Source organism: Taudactylus pleione, unplaced genomic scaffold (assembly GCF_031769625.1).
Source record: "Taudactylus pleione unplaced genomic scaffold, aTauple2 ptg000903l, whole genome shotgun sequence".
NCBI classification, from domain to species: domain Eukaryota; kingdom Metazoa; phylum Chordata; class Amphibia; order Anura; family Myobatrachidae; genus Taudactylus; species Taudactylus pleione.
Window position 1 is genome coordinate 4,291,819 of NW_028285304.1, and position 22,133 is coordinate 4,313,951.

The following is a 22,133-nucleotide window of genomic DNA, read 5'->3' on the forward strand; positions in this document are numbered from 1 at the left end:
GTGAGCGCAATGCAGGATTAGTCTGTGACTGTATGGCCATGCCCGCAGTTGCCGTTTTTCACATAAAAATTCAATCTTTATGGTCTTTTCATGGAAATAAAATCACAACCTCCCGCAAATCGGGACAAACATGATGGCAGGACAGACCCCTGAAATCTTTACGAAATTGCGGGGTCTGAATGAAATAAAAAAAGTCTCCCATACATGAGAGTAGCTTGCTACTCTCAGTATAGCTAGTGACATTAATTTAGGTCCATTATGCAAATATATGTTACTACTGGTACAGTAATCCTCAGCTCACAGTCACATAAAGGCCACAGCACTGTCCAAATTATTAATGGGAGGGGCCGCACATTTGTTTTCTAACTATCTATCTATCTATCCTCCTTTATATATATTCCTACCGATCCTAGTTCCCATGATAATAATGTTGTTCTGTAATCGCGGTAGTTGATCTTCTTGGTGTGCATAGAGAGAGCCTTGTACAGATGCCAGGTGGACAGGCGGGCGGCGGATTACGATGTGTGACTGGCGCACAGGTCTGATGTTTGGGTTATGTAGTGTAACAAAGATTGTTAAAACAATTTATTCCATTCACATCTAGCATGATCTGCAGACTATACAAAGCAAAGATCCTGTAACACACATTGTGGAACGTAACAACATAAACACCACAAAACACAACACTGCACAGGGTAAATGTTGTCATATTACATTTGGAGCCAGACATGCACTTCTAAAAATCATATTAGCTAGTCATTTAGCTACAACACCCCGGCCCCCATCACCACCAGCTCCACGAAATGGTAAAGATACCGTATATGTTGACTACAGTATAAAGTATAGTACAGTAAATAGGTCAGACCTATGTCCAGGATATAGTGCTACATATACTGGACAGTGGGGTTGTACTACACACTAGATGTAGGGCTAAAAGACATTCTGGATACTATACTACCACAGGCGCAGGCATGGGGGGGGGCAAAGGAATGGCTCGCCGCTCCCTACCCCCAAACATTTCAGAGGCACGTTGGCCATGTACGGTCAGGGGCTGATTATAGTAATAGGCTGCACAGCCCCTGCACTGCACGGAGGAGAAGGAGATGTAATGTGCAGTCTTTTAAATTAAAATACCGCACATTACACCTCCTCCTCCATGCAGTGCAGGGGCTGTGCAGCCTATTGCTCTAATGCACTGCCCCTGCCTCCTGCTCCACTGTGGTGCGACCTATTCCTCCCTGGTGGTCCCACCCCTCTTCTTCCGTGGTGGTGGCCTCCTCCTCCCCCATGGTGCAGCCTCTGCCTACCTCAGCAACAGGTAAGTTGGAAGGGGAGGGCCAAAATTAAATTACATCTAGCCCCCCTCCCCCAACATAAAAACGTTCTGATACCCCTGTATATTACAAATATTACAATTACTATATTACTGGGCATACAGTTGTTATCGGACAAGATTATACTGGACAAAGCTTTACTGAAAGAGGCTATACTAAACAAGACTGTACTGGACAAGGCTACACTGGACAAGACTGTACTGGGCAAGATTATACTGACAAGGCTGTACCAGACAAGGCTACACTGGACAAGACTGTACTGGACAAGACTGTACTGGACAAGACTGTACTGGGCAAGGCTATACTGGGCAAGGCTATACTGGGCAAGGCTATACTGGACATGGCTATACTGGAAAGGGCTATCCTGGAAAAAGTTATACTGGACAAGTTACACTGGACTAGACTGTACTGGACAAGACTATACTGGGCAATATTATACTGACAAGGCTAGACTGACAAGGCTATACCTGACAAAGCTATACTGGACAAGGCTATACTGGACAAGGCTGTACTGAACTAGGTTATACTGGACGAGGCTATAATGGACAAGGTTATATCAGACAAAGCTATACTGGACAAGGTTATTCTGGGCAAGGCTATACAGGACAAGGTTATAATGGACATGGCTATGATGGACAAGGTTATAATGGACAAAGCTGTACTGGAGACGATTATACTGGACAAGGGTATGATGGACAAGGTTATACTGGAAAAGACTGTACTGGACAAGGCTATACAGGCAAAGTTATACCAGCCAAGGCTGCACTGGGCAAGGCTATACTAAACAAAGTTATACTGGACAAGGCTATGATGGACAAGGTTATACTGACAAGTCTATACTGTAGTAGGTTTTACTGGACAAGGCTACACTGGACAAGACTATACTGGGCAAGATTATAATGACAAGGCTAGACTGACAAGCCTATACCAGACAAGGCTATACTGGACAAGGTTGTACTGGACAAGGCTATACTTGATATGGCTATACTGAACAGGGCTGTCCTGGAAAAGGCTATAGTAGACAAAGCTGTACTGGACAAGGTTATTCTGGGCAAGGCTATACTGGACAAGGTTATAATGAACATGGCTATGATAGACAAGGTTATACTGGACAAAGCTGTACTGGAGTCGATTATACTGGACAAGGGTATGATGAACAAGGCTATACTAAAAAAGACTATACTGGACAAGGCTGTAGTAGACAAGGCTATAATGGACAAGGTTATACTGGAAAAGACTGTACCAGCCAAGGCTGCACTGGAAATACTGGGCAAGGATATACTAAACAAGGTTATACTGGAAAAGGCTATGATGGACAAGTCTTTACTGTAGTAGGTTATACTGGACAAGGCTGTACTGGACAAGGCTATACAGGCAAAGTTATACCAGCCAAGTCTGCACTGGAAAAGGTTATACTGAGCAAGGCTATACTAAACAAGATTATACTGGACAAGGCTATACTGTAGTAGGTTATACTGGACAAGGCTATGATGTACAAGGTGGTACTTGACAAGGTTGTACTAAACAAGGTTATACAGGACAAGGCTGTACTGGACATGGCTATACTGGACATGGCTATACTGGACAAGGCTATACTGGACAAGGCTATACTGGACAAGGCTATACTAGGCAAGGCTGTACTGGACAAGGCTAGGATGGACAAGGCTAGGATGGACAAGGCTGTAATGTAGTAGGTTATACTGGACAAGGCTGTACTGGACAAGGCTATACTGGACAAGGCTATTATGTAGAAGGTTATTACTGGATAAGACTATTCTGGACAAAAATGTAAAAACAAACAGCTGGGGGATGTACACTGGCTTTTGTCAGTAAGGCTTCACTCAGAATACCAGAAACAGTAGTTTACAATGTAGATTATACTGGAGTGGTTTAGGAGTAACTCAGCCATTCATGTAACTCTGCCATCCATCAGTGGCCAGTAACGGCTCAAGGCACGGGCTAGCAGGGCCGTCGCCCAGAGCACCATAGCCTAAAGGGCGCAGCCCTGTTCTCAGCCTGAGCTCACCATCGGCCGGCAGCAGCTCCGCAAAGTTTGCCCCTCGCCCTCCCGCTGGCATTATTGGGTATACGCTCATGGGGAAGGTGCGGAGGAGGGAAGGGGCAGAGAAGTCTAGCACCGTCCCTGTCAGTGGCCCCAATGCCCGTACACTTCTCTCCCATCTGGAATGTGGCATCAGCAGTATATTACTAAATGCTCCTAACAGGTAACAGAGCTCTGTCTCATAGATCATGATGTGACATTGATTGAAACAGTTGGTAATAAGTCTGGGCTGTGACTCACTTTGTCTAATTGGATCAAGGATAATACGCACAATTCTACATAATTATGTGGTCATAAAGGTGACTTTTATCAAATATAGTACATTGATTCTATGAATCACTCTGGGAATAGGAAGGTGTAATACAGAATATGGCAATTACACAAACTTTTATTCTAGTTCAAGGTTACAAGGGTTCATTTACATGAGAGTATTCGATAGACAGACAAACAGACAGACAGACGGATAGATATGAGATAGATAGATATGAGATAGATAGATATGAGATAGATAGATAGATAGATATGAGATAGATAGATAGATATGACATGGGCAGGAGTAAAGTCTGTAAGCAACAATGCATTGGTGTCCTCAGACAGCTGAATATGAAAAATGGAATTTAGAAGACAAATACTATAAATTAAAATTATAACCGAAATCATAGTAGAATGTATTTATTTTGGACAGGAGCCGTATTATATATAAGTTGCTGTCTGTATTTTACATTTAGGACAGAGTCCCGTTTCCTGCACAACCATATGTTTTCTTTGAGTCGGGGACACATAAGCCCTATTAAGAACCTTGATATATATCTCTTGGAGTCCAGCAGAGCCAAAGGCTTTCATAGTGTATTCCATAGAGCCAGGAAGCATCATGGGCTCAGAAAGTCCAGCTGTCATGTGGTCCACAATTTAGCCCATTGATGTTCGTCATTAGGAGCACAGAGAAGAAGTATCCAATAGTAAAAAGGACGGCAAAGACTCCAGACTATGGGCCTTTGTACAACATCCCGGGATCTTACTGAAGACTATACTGGGTACACGCTAAGTCGACTTGAAAGCCGACTGGCTGTCGCGCCATCCAAGCGGTCGATTTAGGTAAGTATACACACTTACCGATCTGCCTCTCTACATGTCGTCCTGACATCACAGCAGATGTGTCACGTCTGAGACTGGAGTAGGAGACGTGGAGGGCCTAGGTTGTGGGAGGAAGCAGAGACGAGGGGCCTGGATATATGTTCTCCTCATCCACAGGTCTTGAATGTTGGCGAGACCTGGGCAAAGGTGCGGAATCTAACCCACAGGATGGTGTTCGCCAGTGACCCCCCCAATTGGGATTTGGGCTTAGCTGCACCCCATGAGCAGGTTGTGGTCCTTTGACCAGGTACCCAAGCCCTGCGGGAATAGAGACACAACACCCGTGGCACAGAGAGGTAATGCCTGGATAGGCACTAGCAATACCCTAACCGTGCAATAACTATACCTTGACACGTAGATCAAATATCAATAAGAAGTTCAAGTGGAGACTCACGGTTACTTGAGAAATCACCAGAGATAGAAGGCACACTGGTAGGGATGGTGTACACTGCTGCACGGATATTCAACAGAGACGGGAGGCACACAGGTAGAGATGGTATATACTGCTGCACGGATATTCACCAGAGACGGGAGGCACACAGGTAGAAATGGTATACACTGCTGCACAGATATTCACCAGAGACGGGAGGCACACAGGTAGAAATGGTATACACTGCTGCACAGATATTCACCAGAGACGGGAGGCACACAGGTAGAGATGGTATACACTGCTGCACGGATGTTTACTAGAGACGGAAGGCACACAGGTAGAGATGATAACACTGCTGCTGTAAGGAAGGTTAGGAACCTGGACCGGAAACTCACTAAGGCACGCTAGGAGACAACCGTTGTTCAGGCAACTTCCTGTAACCTGTGGAACAGTTATATACCCAGGGGAACCCTTTGATAGATGCACAGCATCAGCTGATCACTCACCTATCCTGGGAAGAAGATACTGTCACATGGGCCGACTGTCATGGCGGCGCCCATGTCTGGAATTGCGATGCCAGACACCAGCCCACCAGGAAGCCACTGCATGCGGGGAGAATACTCAGCTTCTCCCCTGCCGCCGCGCCAGCTGCCCGACCACCCAGGATGACAGGGGAAGCTGGCGGCGCGGTAAGCGGGAGCCGATCCCCGGCTGAGCCCTGACAGTATGTCAGTTCCTGCAGCAAGTTGTATAGTCGGTCAGCTGATCGCCCGTACACACAGCCAGATGAGGCGATATACCTGCACATATATCACCCATCGGCTGTGCTGCACAGTCGACACAATATGTCAGTGAACGATGTTGTTCATTGACATATCTCCCGACACTCTTGCGATATATCAGCTGTTTGAATGGCTGATATATATCTCAATGTATACCCAGCACTAGATGGGTTGGGTCGTGATCCTAGTGCACACAATGCCAGCGGTCGAAATGCCAATGCCTGCAGGTAAATAAGGTAACCCTTCTAATCCTGCCCCTTTCCCACAGCCTAACCCTAGCCCTCCCCTCCCGCAGAGAGCATACTCTGGTAGAGCATCAGCAGATAGCATGGGGCTCGGACAAGGCTTTATGGTACAATCAATGGTGGGGTCTACAAATGATGGTGCCAGTCAGCAGCGGATTCTGCCCTCTTTCCTGAGGGGGGCTGCCGCTGCTTCTGGTCCCGGCACCTGCACAATGAATGTCAGGCACCGGGACTTGCGCCGCGCCTGTGCATAACCTTACACCAGCTTCTCGGGGCTGCATTGGTAGTAGCCCCGAGAAGCCCTGTAGAGCTACCCGAAAGGCAGAGCAGCGGCTTCCACTGGATGCCACTCTCTGCTTATGGCAGCTTGGACTGGCAGAAGTGTCTCCTCCCCCTGGGGCTGCCTGTTCTGTGCGTGACAGGCAGATGGCACTGCCAATAGGAAGCCACCTCCAGTCACAGTGTAGCCAGTGCAGTCACGGACTGCACTGGCTTGCTGAAGTGGAGGATTTTACTGGTGGGGGGGGGGCTGCAGCCCCGACGCCCCTAGGTAAAATCCGCCACAAGTGCCAGTTATTAAAGCAAGTGTATGGAAAGGGGCGGCCCAAATGCAGTGATGCATATAACGCTGCACACGGTATGGGTCAAGGCAGCAACTTTCAACACATTCCTTAAGCACGACCAACAGGCCATGTTTTGTGGATTTCTTTAATCATTCACTGGGGACTTCATTTATTGTGCTAGGGTCAGTAATTATCCCACCTGATTCCACAGTCAGAACTCTTCCAAACATGTCCTGTTGGGGGTAATGAGATTTGCTGGTAAGGAGCTGGGCAGGTTGAAGGAGCTTGGTTCAAAAACAGACGCCATTTTCTTTAGACGCCACCATCGGTCACTTCATGAAAACTTATGTCAGCCCTATGCTATGTGCAGATTCTCTGTCTGAGTATGGCCGCGAGTGTGGCAGCGATTTTGCGTTGTTTTACACAACCACCTCAGCGACACACCTGCGACACTCCCATAACAACCACAAGATGGGTCATCTCCGGGCGTCTTAATAACCACCACTGCCCACTAATGCCCAATGCATTTCCAGTACAATTCTGATAATGCGCATCGCAATTGCAATGGCGCCTCTGGGTATCGCATGCGCCATAGGAGTTTTTAGACATATTTGCGCAGTGACAAAAGAACAAAAAATCACTCAACTCCATGAAAACCTGCCTTGCGTGCTACTCAGAATCAGGAGAATCGGGCCCCGTGTGTGAAGCTACAGGGTAGTGAAATGGGAGCAGAAATACGACCACCGCTGACCAGTTCTCTCACTGATGTGATAATCTACACCAGTCCCATTACAACTGTAACATATTCTGTTTATCTACCAATTAACAGTAGGGTGGAATCGCTGAAGCATAATTCCTTTTGATGGTGTGCCACCATTGTTTGTCAACTATTTGATGGTGTAACTCATCTACGTTACAGTTTTGCGCAAAGGAGGACGTCCTATGGGTCTGTGTTTCTCCCCTGTGGTGTATTGCAACACTACATACATCAGGAGAACACACTTTGAAAAGTATCATACAGTAGCAGAACCATCACAATCCTTGACTCAAATGGCAAAACCATCACCACTGGATCGATAGTTGCGAAAATTTGGTTTCCGATGACCACCCCTACCCAGCTGTACTAAAGACCAGTGCAATTCTAGGACCTTCAATAGGACTGATAAGTGTGAGACGTATAATCAGGCTCTAAAGTCACGAGTGCGTAGACTGTTTGGCCACTAGTGCCATCTGTTTATAGCTGTGTCTGCTAAATGTATCAGAAACAGGTCCCACGCATTTCACTGTAATTCATCTGCAGGTTATTGAGAGCTGTAGCCACACATGCATGTACTCCAGGCAACCAACACTATGGAGAGAATGCTTGTAGTCCAAAGAACAATGTACAGTACATACCGTAGATGGACACTTTTTGGCCCTGATTCAGAGCCGGACGCTCTGACCAGAGCGCTCGCTCTGAATCAGGGCCCACCTCCATAATTATGGAGCGTCCTCCTGGATGCTCGTATAGCTGTGGGTCACCACCCACAGCCTATACGAGCATGCAGGTTGATGGTCGCGATGGTCTTGACAATCGCGACCATCGCCACTGCGAGCCGAAGCCTGCGGTTGAGAAGGCCCGGAGTGATTTTGGCTCTATCAGAGCCAAAATCACTCCCACTGACATCACTAGTGATGTCAGTGGGGCCGGCTTCTGACGGTAGGCGTTCCCTTGGGAACGCCCCCGTCTGGGAGGCACGCCCCCGGCACGCCCACCGAAGGGGGCGTGCTGTCGATCAACATCGACAGCACGCCCCCTTTGATCAGACACAACGAGCGAAGGAAGTCCTTCGCCCATCGCGTCTCGTGCATGCGCACGACGGAGCTCCCTCCGTCGTGCGCATGCGCAGTGCACACCATCGACCCACTTGCGAGCGGACAGCCGCTCGCGAGTGGGTCTGAATCAGGCCCTTTGTCTTATCTTTGTGACAACAAAGTACAAGGTTTTGTTATGCAACTTTTTTGGGGGTAATGTCCATGTGTAAAGTCCCAAGATAACATTTGTAGGACGGACATATACACTTTAGACAGATACAAGCGCCCACTGATACTTTGTAACATTGTAAGCTGTCAAGTTTTCCATTAGTAGCAAAGTAACTATAGGTTGCTGAATTTTACAAGTGCAACAGTTGTAGATCTTTAACAAAACACCACTTTAATTTGAGAATATATTTAGTTAATGAACACACATACACACACTGTATAATGCAAAAAATTCTACTTGATTTGCTATCCAATTCAAATAGATTGACATATGACCCTACTGTATATGGAAAGCAATTATTTAAATTAAACAAAAAGGTATGTATTCTGCAAGCCTTAGCCCTTTATACACAATCCCCAAATAAATCTTATAGATTATCTGGGAAATCACAGGAAACTCTACTTAGTGAATCCCAGCCTTCTATATATATTATGCTAGCTATAGTACCAGTAACTATTTTCTTTCTGTGAAAACGTATCACATTAATGTAAAAGATAATAAATGAATTTCCCCTCGGTGATTACTATTTTTTTTTTAATTAGCAAGTGGTGCTTTCACAAAAAAATCTATATGCACATTTTCCTTACCTGCCAATAAAAAAAAAAACATTTCTTGTGATGTATAATCCAATTTGTGATATTTATTTTTGGGAGGTTTTCTGGAGTCTAAATGAAAATCTATAAATGTGTTCTTCACTTTCTTTTAAGAAAGTAAAAAAAAATCACAAATTTATATGTCCTGGTTTGTTTTTACACTGAATAACAAATAAGTAAAATAATCCTATTAATTATTATTATTAATAATAATAATAATAATAATAATAATAATAATAATAATAATAATAATAATGTTTTACAAATGATAATATAAAATTAAATTTATAAAATAAATGCAAACTCCAACATATATAATATATTTACCTCTTTGCCACTTGTTGGTGAAATTGGCCTCCACATAGTTATAGAGCAGCAGTAAGACGCAGGATTGTAGGTACATTATATCGCCGCAGCGCGCCTGGACTGAGTGTGGGGTCTCGGTTTTCCTTTTGAAAAAGAACCTGCTCCTCTTGCTGCTGCTCCTGAGTCTCTCAGTAGCCTAGTTCTGTGATCTCTCAAGCTGCTTGTAGTTTGACTTATGACTGTACCAGATATTTCTTCCCCCCCCCCTCACACACATCTGGAGTGAGTCAGGGTTGCAGCATGTGAGAGCTCTGCAGTGAGAGAGAACCCAAACATTATCCACCCTCCATATCACTGTCTGTACCATAAACACCCCTCTGGGAAGCGGCCGCCTTCCCTGACACAGAACTTCTGTGGAAACTCAGGAAACTCCCTACAAAGTGTCTGAATTCTGTGAGATTCACCTGTGTGCCCAGTGGTGTAATTGGAGGCTCCAACCCACAGACACCCGCTCACCTATTCAATGTCTTGCTGAAACCAACTATCATAATACACATTAGCCATATAACAAGCTGGCCTATTACAGTTATAAAGAGCAGATCCCATTTTCCAACTGAGAATACAGGTAACATTGGCCAATATAAGAGGCAGATCCCATTGGCAATATTCTGTTTGCAGTACAGCCCAGCTCATATACATTATACTGTACATTGTGTAGATGGAGCTTTATTATAGTGTATTATATTCTATGCAATGCTAAATATTTTATATTGGCCAATGGGAGCTGACTTACATAACAAGTAATGGAAGCTGCCTTATTTATTGGCCAGTAACAATATTTATGCAGATTGAGCGATTGTTAGCCATTGCGCACATGCGTAAGCTGCAATGTGCAAGTGCAGGGATTGTTTTCTGATTATGTTTACGTAGAGGAGTTATTCGCAAAGTGAGTGACAGGTAGTCAGCGTTTGGGGGAAGGTAATGGGCTGTGCTAGATTAACGCAGGCGTGTCGGTAGCGTTTGAACACTTTTTTTCTGGGGGTCCATACATTAGCTGCTGCATCCTTGCTCGCAGAAGGAGAGTCCTCTGTGTGCCTGGAGACCAGCTATGCCTGCGGCGGGTTGGGCACAGGATGTCGGCGCTCGGAAGCCAGGTGGGCAGAATTTTGACGCTGGCATCCCAACATTCTAAGTGCTTGCATCCCGCTTGTTGGGATTATAACTGCATCCAGTCTGCGGCAGCTTAGACTTACTCAGAAGGCTGATGACTGCGGCGGACGTGAGAAGCTTTCACTGGGCGCCTCTAAGCACTGAATGGCGGGTGAGTCATTAGCATATTTTTGCAACTGGGATCTGTGAGAATTCGCTGTTGTGATGACTTTAGCGTCCACATCTATCTAAACCAGGCCCATAGTGCAGTCACTTTTACCCACTATACTGCCACTACAAAGCTACTGCTTACAGCTACTTATCTCAGGAGCTAGCCCTGGTGTATGGAGGACCTATATGTTTATGTGTTAGCTGTGGACACTGGGCCTGATTCAGAGCCGGACGCAATTAACGATAGCTCGTCCAGAAAATAGGGGTGGCTATTCAAATGAACCGTTCGCTCTTTACGGCCTGTTCACGCCTCTAGGTCTGAACTAGCGAATAAAACTTGCGGTAGTTTTTTGGAAAAATACGCCCCCTGGCCGCTCGCATCCTACGTCATGTCCGCTATTTATTAGATTAATCGAGTACATCGACCAGGGTATGAACCGCTCGCTATTCTTGGGGTTGGTTTTTGCTACCACAATCTTGCGAGCAGTTCTGGCTATAAAATAACCCAGTGACGTGGTCAATGACGCTGCTGTATTAATTATGCACACCCATAAAACGCCCGTTTGACCTTTAAGCACGCCTGCGTTCTGATCTCCACTCCCCGTTTTCAAGCACCTTCCCCTGTTACCACCCACATACACCTCCTCATGTCACTCAAATTTTCATGCATTCGCTATTTTGCGAGCACATGAATTTCGACCGCACTGACTGGTTCGCGCATGCGTATAACGATCCGTATGCATGCGCAGTTGGGCAAACATCGCTCGGAGCGAACGAGTGGGCGCTTACGAGCGGCTCTGAATCAGGCCCTCTGTTTAATGTGAACTCCAATTAGTAGCTGGAGATAATGTACTTATAGTATTATAACCAATAGACGCACACATTGCTTCAAACTATGGGTCAGTGGAGAAAAATTCTGAAGCACAAAATGGTCACTCGCAGTCTAAATGCAGCTTTGGACCCAGCATGAACCTTGCGGCGTGGGTAAGCGCACCTAGAGTTCTGCCAAGGTGCATAGGTTTGATAGTCACGTTTGCAGGGTAGCAGCCATTAGCACAGATGGAAGGAGTAATTGGGTCAGGTGATGACATACCTAGTGAACTGGATAAGCATGTTTTGGGAATATTCCCTGAAGAAAGTCAGTTGTACTAGCACTGAAACGAAACGAACATTGGGCGCCTGTGCAGCCTCTACAGATAGCTGGGCCTGCTTGCTAGACTATAAAGGACAACCATCGGACTGTTGGAAAACTAATAGCACTTTTATTGCTGCAAAATGGTTTATTTATTTTACAATTTGATCTCTGCTTAATATCTTCAAAATATAGAAGATATCAATTTAAAGAGCTTTCTATAAACACTTATACTCACAGAGGGGGATTGGTAGGAGCCGCCGTTGCGACCCATTACTAATGCGGCCCCAGCCGTCACTAGGCAGCTGGAACGCCGGGTCTCCCCAGCCTCAATGATGGATGGTTCCGCTGGTTGCTTGGCAACCAGGGGACGCCGGGTGGCAGCAGGGGATTGTGGTACCGGCCTGGATTAGCAGCTGGGATGCCAGTTCTGCATACAGCTCAGCAGCTGCACAGAATTATTAATCAGGGGGGCTGGTGTCACTGGCTGCCTGCTATTGGTGCAGCCAGCCCTGCACACCAATGCCTGTTATAGCTTATGCTCCTGTGAAAGCCTCTGGTCTGGATCCTGATTACTGTGTCCTGGTGTCTTTCGTGCGCATGCCTTGCCTGGTCTGTGTACCTGGAGATCCCCAGTCTGATTGGAACCTGGACTCTGGGCCTGATTCAGAGTTGGGAATAGAGAGAGAGAGATAGCACTTAACTGTGAACCTGGACAAACCATGTTGCAATGCAAGGGGTGTAAATACATTATTTTTTTTTGCATGTAGGGTAAATACTGGCTGCTTTTGCATGTAGCCCACAAATACTGCACAGCTTTATTATGACTCTACAGTTTATATGTCAGATTGGAAACACTCCTCCCAAATCTAAATCTCTCTGCACATTTTAAATCTGCCCATCTGCAGTGCAGCATGGTCTCACCAAGATGATCATTTGAGAGACATATCTCTCTCTATTCCCAAGTCTGAATTAGGCCCTCTGTCTCTACACCTGTGAGCCATTGTATATTTAAGCCTCTGCATTTCTTTATTAAATTACCATCTAGAAAAAAAGTTCTACAAAAATAGGTTATACTATGCAGCACATGCATTAAAAAAAGAGGTTCACATTAGACTAATTAAACAGCAATAAACAGAAAATAATATAATGCAACTTTTGCGCAAAACCTGTAATCATGAAATCATAAAAAGATATAATCAGTAATCACCCTTAATGTCCAGAGTTTTTGCAAGAGTGCAAATCCTTCTCTCTGTAGTTTTTGAATGTGTAGTTCAATGAATGCCAGTCCTCTCAGTTCAAACATGTGATGTAGTGAAAAGATAGTTTGACATATAAATTCAGCCAGAGATACTCATAAATGTAGGATGCACATAAAAACCAGAGAAAAGAGAACCAGTAGTGTAAACACCTTTGATGAGGTTAAAAATTAAATTTTTAAAAAAGCACTCACAAACATAACATCGAAGAAAGCATATAACACATCAGCATGTGTATGGAGACATTGTATACTCATCGATCCAGGTCTTGTTTAGGGTTTTGCACAGAGTTCCGGATACTCCTCAATCCCTCAGTCAGCCCAGGTAAATGAGTCCCCCACATCAGCCGGCAGTTAATGCAGCCACACCGCTTAACGCGTTTCAAACCCTATTTCGGTTCTTTATCAGAAGCGTTTGTGGCAAGACCTCTGTAGTGTGGCTGTAGGGGACTTATACAAATACTCTGGTGTTTCATAACAGGGATATTTATCAGTTCTTGCGGGGAGATAAAGTATAGAGATAAAGGGGCCTATTTATCAAAGGATATTATATTAAACTTTTATGTACTTATATAGACATTGGGGCTGATAGTGTAGAGGGTGTACACGCCCACATGGCACTGGCCACACCTACACAGCACTGGCCACATCCCCTTCGCTTCTCACAGTAGGCTCTTGATCATATTCAGTTCCAGGCCCATGTGGCCCTTAATCTGGCTGGCGGGCACCAGTTCAGGGAGTGTGGCCACACTGGGGCATGAATACTCCCCATCATTCTTAGGGGTTTATTTATCAAGCATTGAAAAACTTTGTGAAGTAGACCAGTGGTGAAGTTGCCCATGGCAACCAATCAGCTATTCATTTATTAAGTACAATCTATAAAATTATAAGTAGGAGCTGAATGGTTGCCATCGGCAACTTCTCCACAGGTCCGCTAAGTTTTGCTCATGGTATTTGGTGGGAGGTGGTTATCTTCACCTGTACTCCAGGACTCCTAAAAGGATCCAGCTCAGTGGCATCACTAGGGGGTGCAGACTGCACTGGGTGCCACTCTCCAAGGGGGTGACATCAAAATGCCGGCTCCTCCTCGGTGACCTGAAGCCGTGTGCTGCACTGTGATGTTACTGTGCAGCACCCAGCTCCCTATCACTGAGGAAGAGTTGACATTGCAAGGAGAGTCTCTGGAGGCAGCCCGGCATCTCCGGGAGTGCTGTAGCCCACCCCAAGAAATTAAATCGGGGGAGGGGGGGGGGAGTGCCGCGAGGCCATGTCCCTTCCCAGTGAGACCACTCAGATCCCTCTTCACAACCCTGGATCTACATATAGGAAGGGGCGGGGCTCCGGGAACCAACGCCTCCCACAAACTCTGAGTTTTCTGAATACTAGACAGCCCCATCGGTCCTCTAATAGCACAGGTCTGCAAAATTTAAGTTATTGAAAGCTTTTTTAATAATACTCTTATATTCTTAATTATACTTCTGTGTACATCAAGAAATAGTATATTAAAAAATATTACCACATCACATTTACCTATACGGGGGTTACATACATTTTTAAGAAAAGACAAGAAGTTTAATTGTTTTTGACATATTTATTGTGAAATACGTAGAAGTGTAGATACTATCACTGTTTTTGTCTTAATTACATAACAAAATAAGAATAAAATCAAACAATAATAAAAACAAAACCATAATTATTGAAAAAAATCGTTACTATCTTGTTTTTTTTGTCTTCAAACTTCGTTTTGTCGCTTTTCGCTTATAAGCTTTTTCTGTGTCGTCTCTGTGTATCATCCAGCAGTAGTCAGCCATCATGCTGATGTCCCTACGACCCTGGTATCTTCTTTCTACATCTTTAACGTCTTGGTGGAACCGTTCACCCTGTTCTTCACTGTAGTGTAGTGTAGTGTAGTGTGTACTGTGTGTGTGTAGTGTGTACTGTGTGTGTGTGTATGTGGTGGTAGGCAGGGGTTAAAAAGAGCCGCCACAAGGCAAAACTGTGTTGCTTCTGTTGTATTTGGTTCCACCTTCGCCAGCTCACCTAGTTGTTGTGTGTGTGCAATGTTCCCTTAGACAGTATGGGGTTTAGGCCCTTTGTAAATTTCAGCTCCAGGCCCATGTGGACCTTAATCTGACACTGGTTGGGGGGGGACGTTTTATGACGAGAACTGAAATGTTCTATACTACCGACTAAATTCAGTTTTATAATAAATGTAGGCAGAATACATTTATTACTTTAAAGAATATGAAAAAAAATTACATTCATAAATACACATTTTGCAGAAAAACATGATGTGATATGCAAAATCGGGAGTCATTTTTGTGGTCAGAATCCAAAAATCTATAAGTATCACATAAAAAAAGCTTTTTCATCGCAGACCTGTGTAATGGGCTCATAACGGATAATGAATAGGCCCCTAGATCTTTATGCAGACAACATCAGTGATAAAAGAGAAAACTTATAATGGGAAATACTGATCTAATGATTTCATATATAAAACACAATCTGAGCCTATTATGTTTCCATATTGTGGCGATAAAGGCTTAGAAACAGCTTAGAAAATACAGGAAATTCTTCCCATAACTTTGGCGCCTGCTACAGTAACTTCTGCTTCCCAGAAAGTTTAGCTGCTTTATCAAACCCTCCTTTACGCCTGTTCCTTCTATGGAATGCAGGCGATTGGAGGTTGTGCAGATTGCTTTCCATCAGCCAGATGGGGGAATGACCCCTGTGTTATCTTATGTGACATAGTTTTGTCGCCGTGCCATGTGAGAATGCTATATATGAAGCAGAGATGTTGTTCTGTAATATTTCCTGCTGAGAACGGCAGAAATTTAATGCGGAATTACCAGAAACAAAACATGTCAGATGTGGAATGTCCGTGCGACGCCGTGTAACCGCTGTTACAGGGGGAAGATGCTCTGCAGAAGGTAGCTGTGATTGTGTATATCAGTTTTATAGTCTGTCAAGCTGCAAGTTAGAAACTAAGGGCCTGATTCAGAGCCACTCGTAAGCGGCAGCTCGTTCGCTCCGAGCGATGTTTGGCCAACTGCGCATGCGTACGGATCGTTATACGCATGCGCAAACCAGTCAGTGCGGTTGAAATTCATGTGCTCGCAAAATAGCGAATGCCTGATAATTTCAGTGACAGAATGAGGCGTTTGTGGGTGGTAACAGGGGAAGGTGCTTGAAAACGGGGAGTGGAAATCAGAACGCAGGCGTGCTTAAAGGTCAAAACGGGCGTTTTATGGGTGTAATTAAAACAGCAGCGTCATTAACCACGTCACTGGGTTATTTTATAGCCAGAACTGCTCGCAAAATTGTGGTAGCAAAAACCGACCACAAGAATAGCGAGCAGTTCATACCCTGGTCGATGTACTCTATTAATCTAATAAATAGCGGACATGACGTAGGATGCGAACGGCCAGGGGGCGTAGTTTCCCAAAAAACGACCGCAAGTTTTGTTCGCTCGTTCAGAGCTAGAGGCGTGAACAGACCGCAAACAGCGAACGGTTCATTTGAATAGCCACCCCTATTTTCAGGACGAGCGAGCGCTAATTGCGTCCGGCTCTGAATGAGGGCCTAATACCTTAATACCATATTACGTTATAACTGCAGCGGCTGGCTGAGGTCCTGGGGCAATCACATCAGCTGACTGGCAATAAGCCTTTGATCTAGGCAGCAAAATGCTTTGGTGCAATCAAAACTTAACATTTTAATCAACCCCCCCCCACCCAAAAATAAAAAAGGAATGCTACTTGTAAGTATATGAAACACGGGGGCAGTATGATTCACCAACTTTCATGGTTAAGCCTACTAATTTCATGGTTAGGTGACCTATTCATTTAATAGGGAAGCCTATTCATTTCATGGGTATGCCTATTCATTTCATGGGGAAACGGTCAGGACTGTGACTATCTCAGTACATAAAGATAAACTGCACTGTTACAATTATCGTCGCCAGACCCTTCGTGCGTGCATCGCGGGGCTCAACCCCGCTCTGGATCCCCGTCACGCCGCAGAGCTCAACCCTGCTCTGGACCCTCATTACATCGCGGGGCTCAACCCCGCTTCGGATCCTCATCACGCCGCAGAGCTCAACCCTGCTCTGGACCCTCATTACATCGCGGGGCTCAACCCCGCTTCGGATCCTCGTCACGCTGCAGGGCTCAACCCTGCTCTGGACCTTCACTGCATCGCAGGGCTCAACCCTGTCCCGGATCTTCACTACATCACAGGGCTCAACCCTGCTCCGGAATCTTTACTAATTCTCAGAGCTCAACCCTGTCCCGGATCTTCACTACATCACAGGGCTCAACCCTGCTCCGGACCTTCACCGCATGTCAGGGCACAACCCTGTCCCGGATCTTCACTACATCACAGGGCTCAACCCTGCTCCGGAATCTTTACTACATCACAGGGCTCAACCCTGTCACGGATCTTCATTGCATCACAGGCTCAACCCTGCTTCACATCACAGGGCTCAACCCTGTCTCGAATTTTCACCACGTCTCAGGGCTCAATCCTGTTCTGGATCTTCACTACTTTGCAGGGCTCAACCCTGTTCCGGATTTTCATCACACTACAGGGCTCAACCATAGTAACGTCCTTTATACCATCCTGAGGTCTTAGCCTCATATTGGACTCGGGGTTCCCCACCACATTAGTATCAGAGACTTTATTTACATATGGGGTTTACTCCTATATTGACTACTGCATATCTGAACTTCTGTGTTGAGACTCTATGTGAAACGTTGCTATATATTTTGCCTGTGAAAAAATTCTAATTACTTTTATTCCGTGTTACTGAGATTCCATGAACAGGTCATTCCTAAAACCACATCAGTTTATAGTGCCCAGTAGGCCTGACTCCTTCCAGGAGTCTCAAGTGTCGGCAGCCGTGCAGAAACCTATTCATTTCATGGGTATGCCTATTCATTTCATGGGTATTTCTATTCATTTCATGGGTATGCCTATTCATTTCATGGCTAAGTCTATTCATTTCATGGGTATGTCTATTCATTTCATGGGTATTCCTATTCATTTCATGGGTATGCCTATTCATTTCATGGGTATGCCTATTCATTTCATGGGTATTCCTATTAATTTCATGTGTACGCCTATTCATTTCATGGGTATTCCTATTCATTTCATGGGTATGCCTATTCATTTCATGGGTATGCCTATTCATTTCATGGGTACTCCTATTAATTTCATGGGTATGTCTATTCATTTCATGGGTATGCCTATTCATTTCATGGGTATACCTATTCATTTCATGGGTATACCTATTCATTTCATGGGTATGCCTATTCATTTCATGGGTAAACCTATTCATTTCATGGGTATGCCTATTCATTTCATGGGTATGCCTATTCATTTCATGGGTATTCCTATTCATTTCATGGGTATGCCTATTCATTTCATGGGTATGCCTATTCATTTCATGGGTATGCCTATTCATTTCATGGCTAAGTCTATTTATTTCATGGGTATTCCTATTCATTTCATGGCTAAGTCTATTCATTTCATGGGTATTCCTATTCATTTCATGGGTATGCCTATTCATTTCATGGGTATACCTATTCATTTCATGGGTATTCCTATTCATTTCATGGGTATGCCTATTCATTTCATGGGTATGCCTATTCATTTCATGGGTATGTCTATTAATTTCATGTGTATGCCTATTCATTTCATGGGTATACCTATTCATTTCATGGCTAAGTCTATTCATTTCATGGGTATTCCTATTCATTTCATGGGTATGTCTATTCATTTCATGGGTATATCTATTCATTTCATGGGTATTCCTATTCATTTCATGAGTATGCCTATTCATTTCATGGGTATGCCTATTCATTTCATGGGTATGCCTATTCATTTCATGGGTATTCCTATTCATTTCATGGCTAAGTCTATTCATTTCATGGGTATTCCTATTCATTTCATGTGTATGCCTATTCATTTCATGGGTATACCTATTCATTTCATGGGTATACCTATTCATTTCATGGGTATGCCTATTCATTTCATGGGTAAGCCTATTCATTTCATGGGTATGCCTATTCATTTCATGGCTAAGTCTATTCATTTCATGGGTATTCCTATTCATTTCATGGCTAAGTCTATTCATTTCATGGGTATTCCTATTCAATTCATGGGTATGTCTATTAATTTCATGGGTATTCCTATTCATTTCATGGGTATTCCTATTCATTTCATGGGTATGCCTATTCATTTCATGGGTATGCCTATTCATTTCATGGGTATGCCTATTCATTTCATGTGTATGCCTATTCATTTCATGGGTATGCCTATTCATTTCATGGCTAAGTCTATTAATTTCATGGGTATGTCTATTCATTTTATGGGCTTGCCTATTTATTTCATGGGTATGCCTATTCATTTCATAGGTATACCTATTCATTTCATTGCTAAGTCTATTCATTTCATGGGTATGTCTATTCATTTCATGGGTATTCCTATTCATTTCATGGGTATGTCTATTCATTTCATGGGTATGCCTATTCATTTCATGGGTATACCTATTCATTTCATGGGTATACCTATTCATTTCATGGGTATACCTATTCATTTCATGGGTATTCCTATTCATTTCATGGCTAAGTCTATTCATTTCATGGGTATTCCTATTCATTTCATGGGTATGCCTATTCATTTCATGGGTATGCCTATTCATTTCATGGGTATGTCTATTAATTTCATGTGTATGCCTATTCATTTCATGGGTATACCTATTCATTTCATGGCTAAGTCTATTCATTTCATGGGTATTCCTATTCATTTCATGGGTATGTCTATTCATTTCATGGGTATATCTATTCATTTCATGGGTATTCCTATTCATTTCATGAGTATGCCTATTCATTTCATGGGTATGCCTATTCATTTCATGGGTATGCCTATTCATTTCATGGGTATTCCTATTCATTTCATGGCTAAGTCTATTCATTTCATGGGTATTCCTATTCATTTCATGTGTATGCCTATTCATTTCATGGGTATACCTATTCATTTCATGGGTATACCTATTCATTTCATGGGTATGCCTATTCATTTCATGGGTAAGCCTATTCATTTCATGGGTATGCCTATTCATTTCATGGCTAAGTCTATTCATTTCATGGGTATTCCTATTCATTTCATGGCTAAGTCTATTCATTTCATGGGTATTCCTATTCAATTCATGGGTATGTCTATTCATTTCATGGGTATTCCTATTCATTTCATGGGTATTCCTATTCATTTCATGGGTATGCCTATTCATTTCATGGGTATGCCTTTTCATTTCATGGGTATGCCTTTTCATTTCATGGGTATGCCTTTTCATTTCATGGGTATGCCTATTCATTTCATGTGTATGCCTATTCATTTCATGGGTATGCCTATTCATTTCATGGCTAAGTCTATTCATTTCATGGGTATGTCTATTCATTTCATGGGCTTGCCTATTTATTTCATGGGTATGCCTATTCATTTCATAGGTATACCTATTCATTTCATTGCTAAGTCTATTCATTTCATGGGTATGTCTATTCATTTCATGGGTATTCCTATTCATTTCATGGGTATGTCTATTCATTTCATGGGTATGCCTATTCATTTCATGGGTATACCTATTCATTTCATGGGTATACCTATTCATTTCATGGGTATACCTATTCATTTCATGGCTAAGTCTATTCATTTCATGGGTATGTCTATTCATTTCATGGGTATATCTATTCATTTCATGGGTATTCCTATTAATTTAATGAGTATACCTATTCATTTAATGGGTATGCCTATTCATTTCATGGGTATGCCTATTCATTTCATGGGTATGCCTATTCATTTCATGGGTATGCCTATTCATTTCATGGGTATTCCTATTCATTTCATGGGTATTTTTATTCATTTCATGGGTATTCCTATTCATTTCATGTGTATTTCTATCATTTCATGTGTATGCCTATTCATTTCATGGCTATGCCTATTCACTTCATGGGTATTTTTATGCATTTCATGGGATAGCCTATTCATTCCATAGGTATGGCTATTCATTTTATGGCTAAACCTACTAATTTCATGGCTAAGCCTATTTAACTCCTTTACTGCAGTTTCCTTCACCCTGTGCTGAGCCCATTTCCCCGATGCTTGTGACGGTCACATTCCAACGTCAATATTACTAATTTTGTTTAAGAGTGCCCACCCAAATTTATAGCTTGATTTTTTTTTCTTCAGGTGATACTGCATTCTCATAAAATTCCACCAGACCTGTAAAGTAATGTGAAAAGTGAAAACATACCGCATGTAGCGAATAGACCCTCACAAAATATGATATTCTCAAAATGCATAGCATGTCAAAGTCTATTCTGTGTGATATTCTGTCATTTTATATTCTGTATAAACATGGTGTGTCCATTGCTATTCTGTGTGCATGTCAGCAATGACTGTGACTAGCAAAAGGTAATTGTAAGCTGTAATCTAGTGGATGGCTCTCAGATAGCAAAAAGAATGAATATTCCTCACAATATGAGGTCATGTGTGGAGAACTAGGCCTCTCCCTTTATGACCCCTGGAGTCAGAGTGTCCTGGATTGTAAATCCTAAAACCAGGTCCAGTTCTCCACATCTAAAGGAACCTGTATGCATCTGAGTTGTTCTATAGAAGCTGAGATAAGGACTGTTATGTTTACTTTGACCCAGGAAGGGGGGAGTTGAAGATTGAGTTATCCAGTCACAAATCTTTATAACAGGGACCCTGTTGGTTTGGCCAGGTAACCCTGTAATGGAAATCAGAAGGGCCCTCTATTAATCTCAAACCCTGCTGATCTGATAAGGAGAACCTGTTTAAGTAGGAACAAAGAATTAGAAATCTATAGAAAGAAATGCCGGCATCCAGCATTCAATGTCCATTTCCGGGGAGCAGCCTTCTGGGGTTAAGATGCACCTGAAACTAAATTTGTGAGCTCCTAAACGCAGAGATTTAAATGTTACTTGTAAATT

At 43.5% G+C, this 22,133-nt stretch overlaps 1 protein-coding gene across 1 annotated transcript in view; it reads right to left on the reverse strand.

Annotated features, from left to right (window-relative positions):
* FAM180A (family with sequence similarity 180 member A) overlaps positions 1-22,133 on the reverse strand; it is a 102,794-nt gene that overhangs the window by 30,620 nt on the left and 50,041 nt on the right. The window contains exon 2 of the mRNA XM_088459237.1: positions 9,434-9,723. Within this exon, the coding sequence (XP_088315363.1) occupies positions 9,434-9,509 (76 nt within the window). The 5' untranslated portion in view covers positions 9,510-9,723. The remainder of the gene's footprint in view (positions 1-9,433; positions 9,724-22,133) is intronic.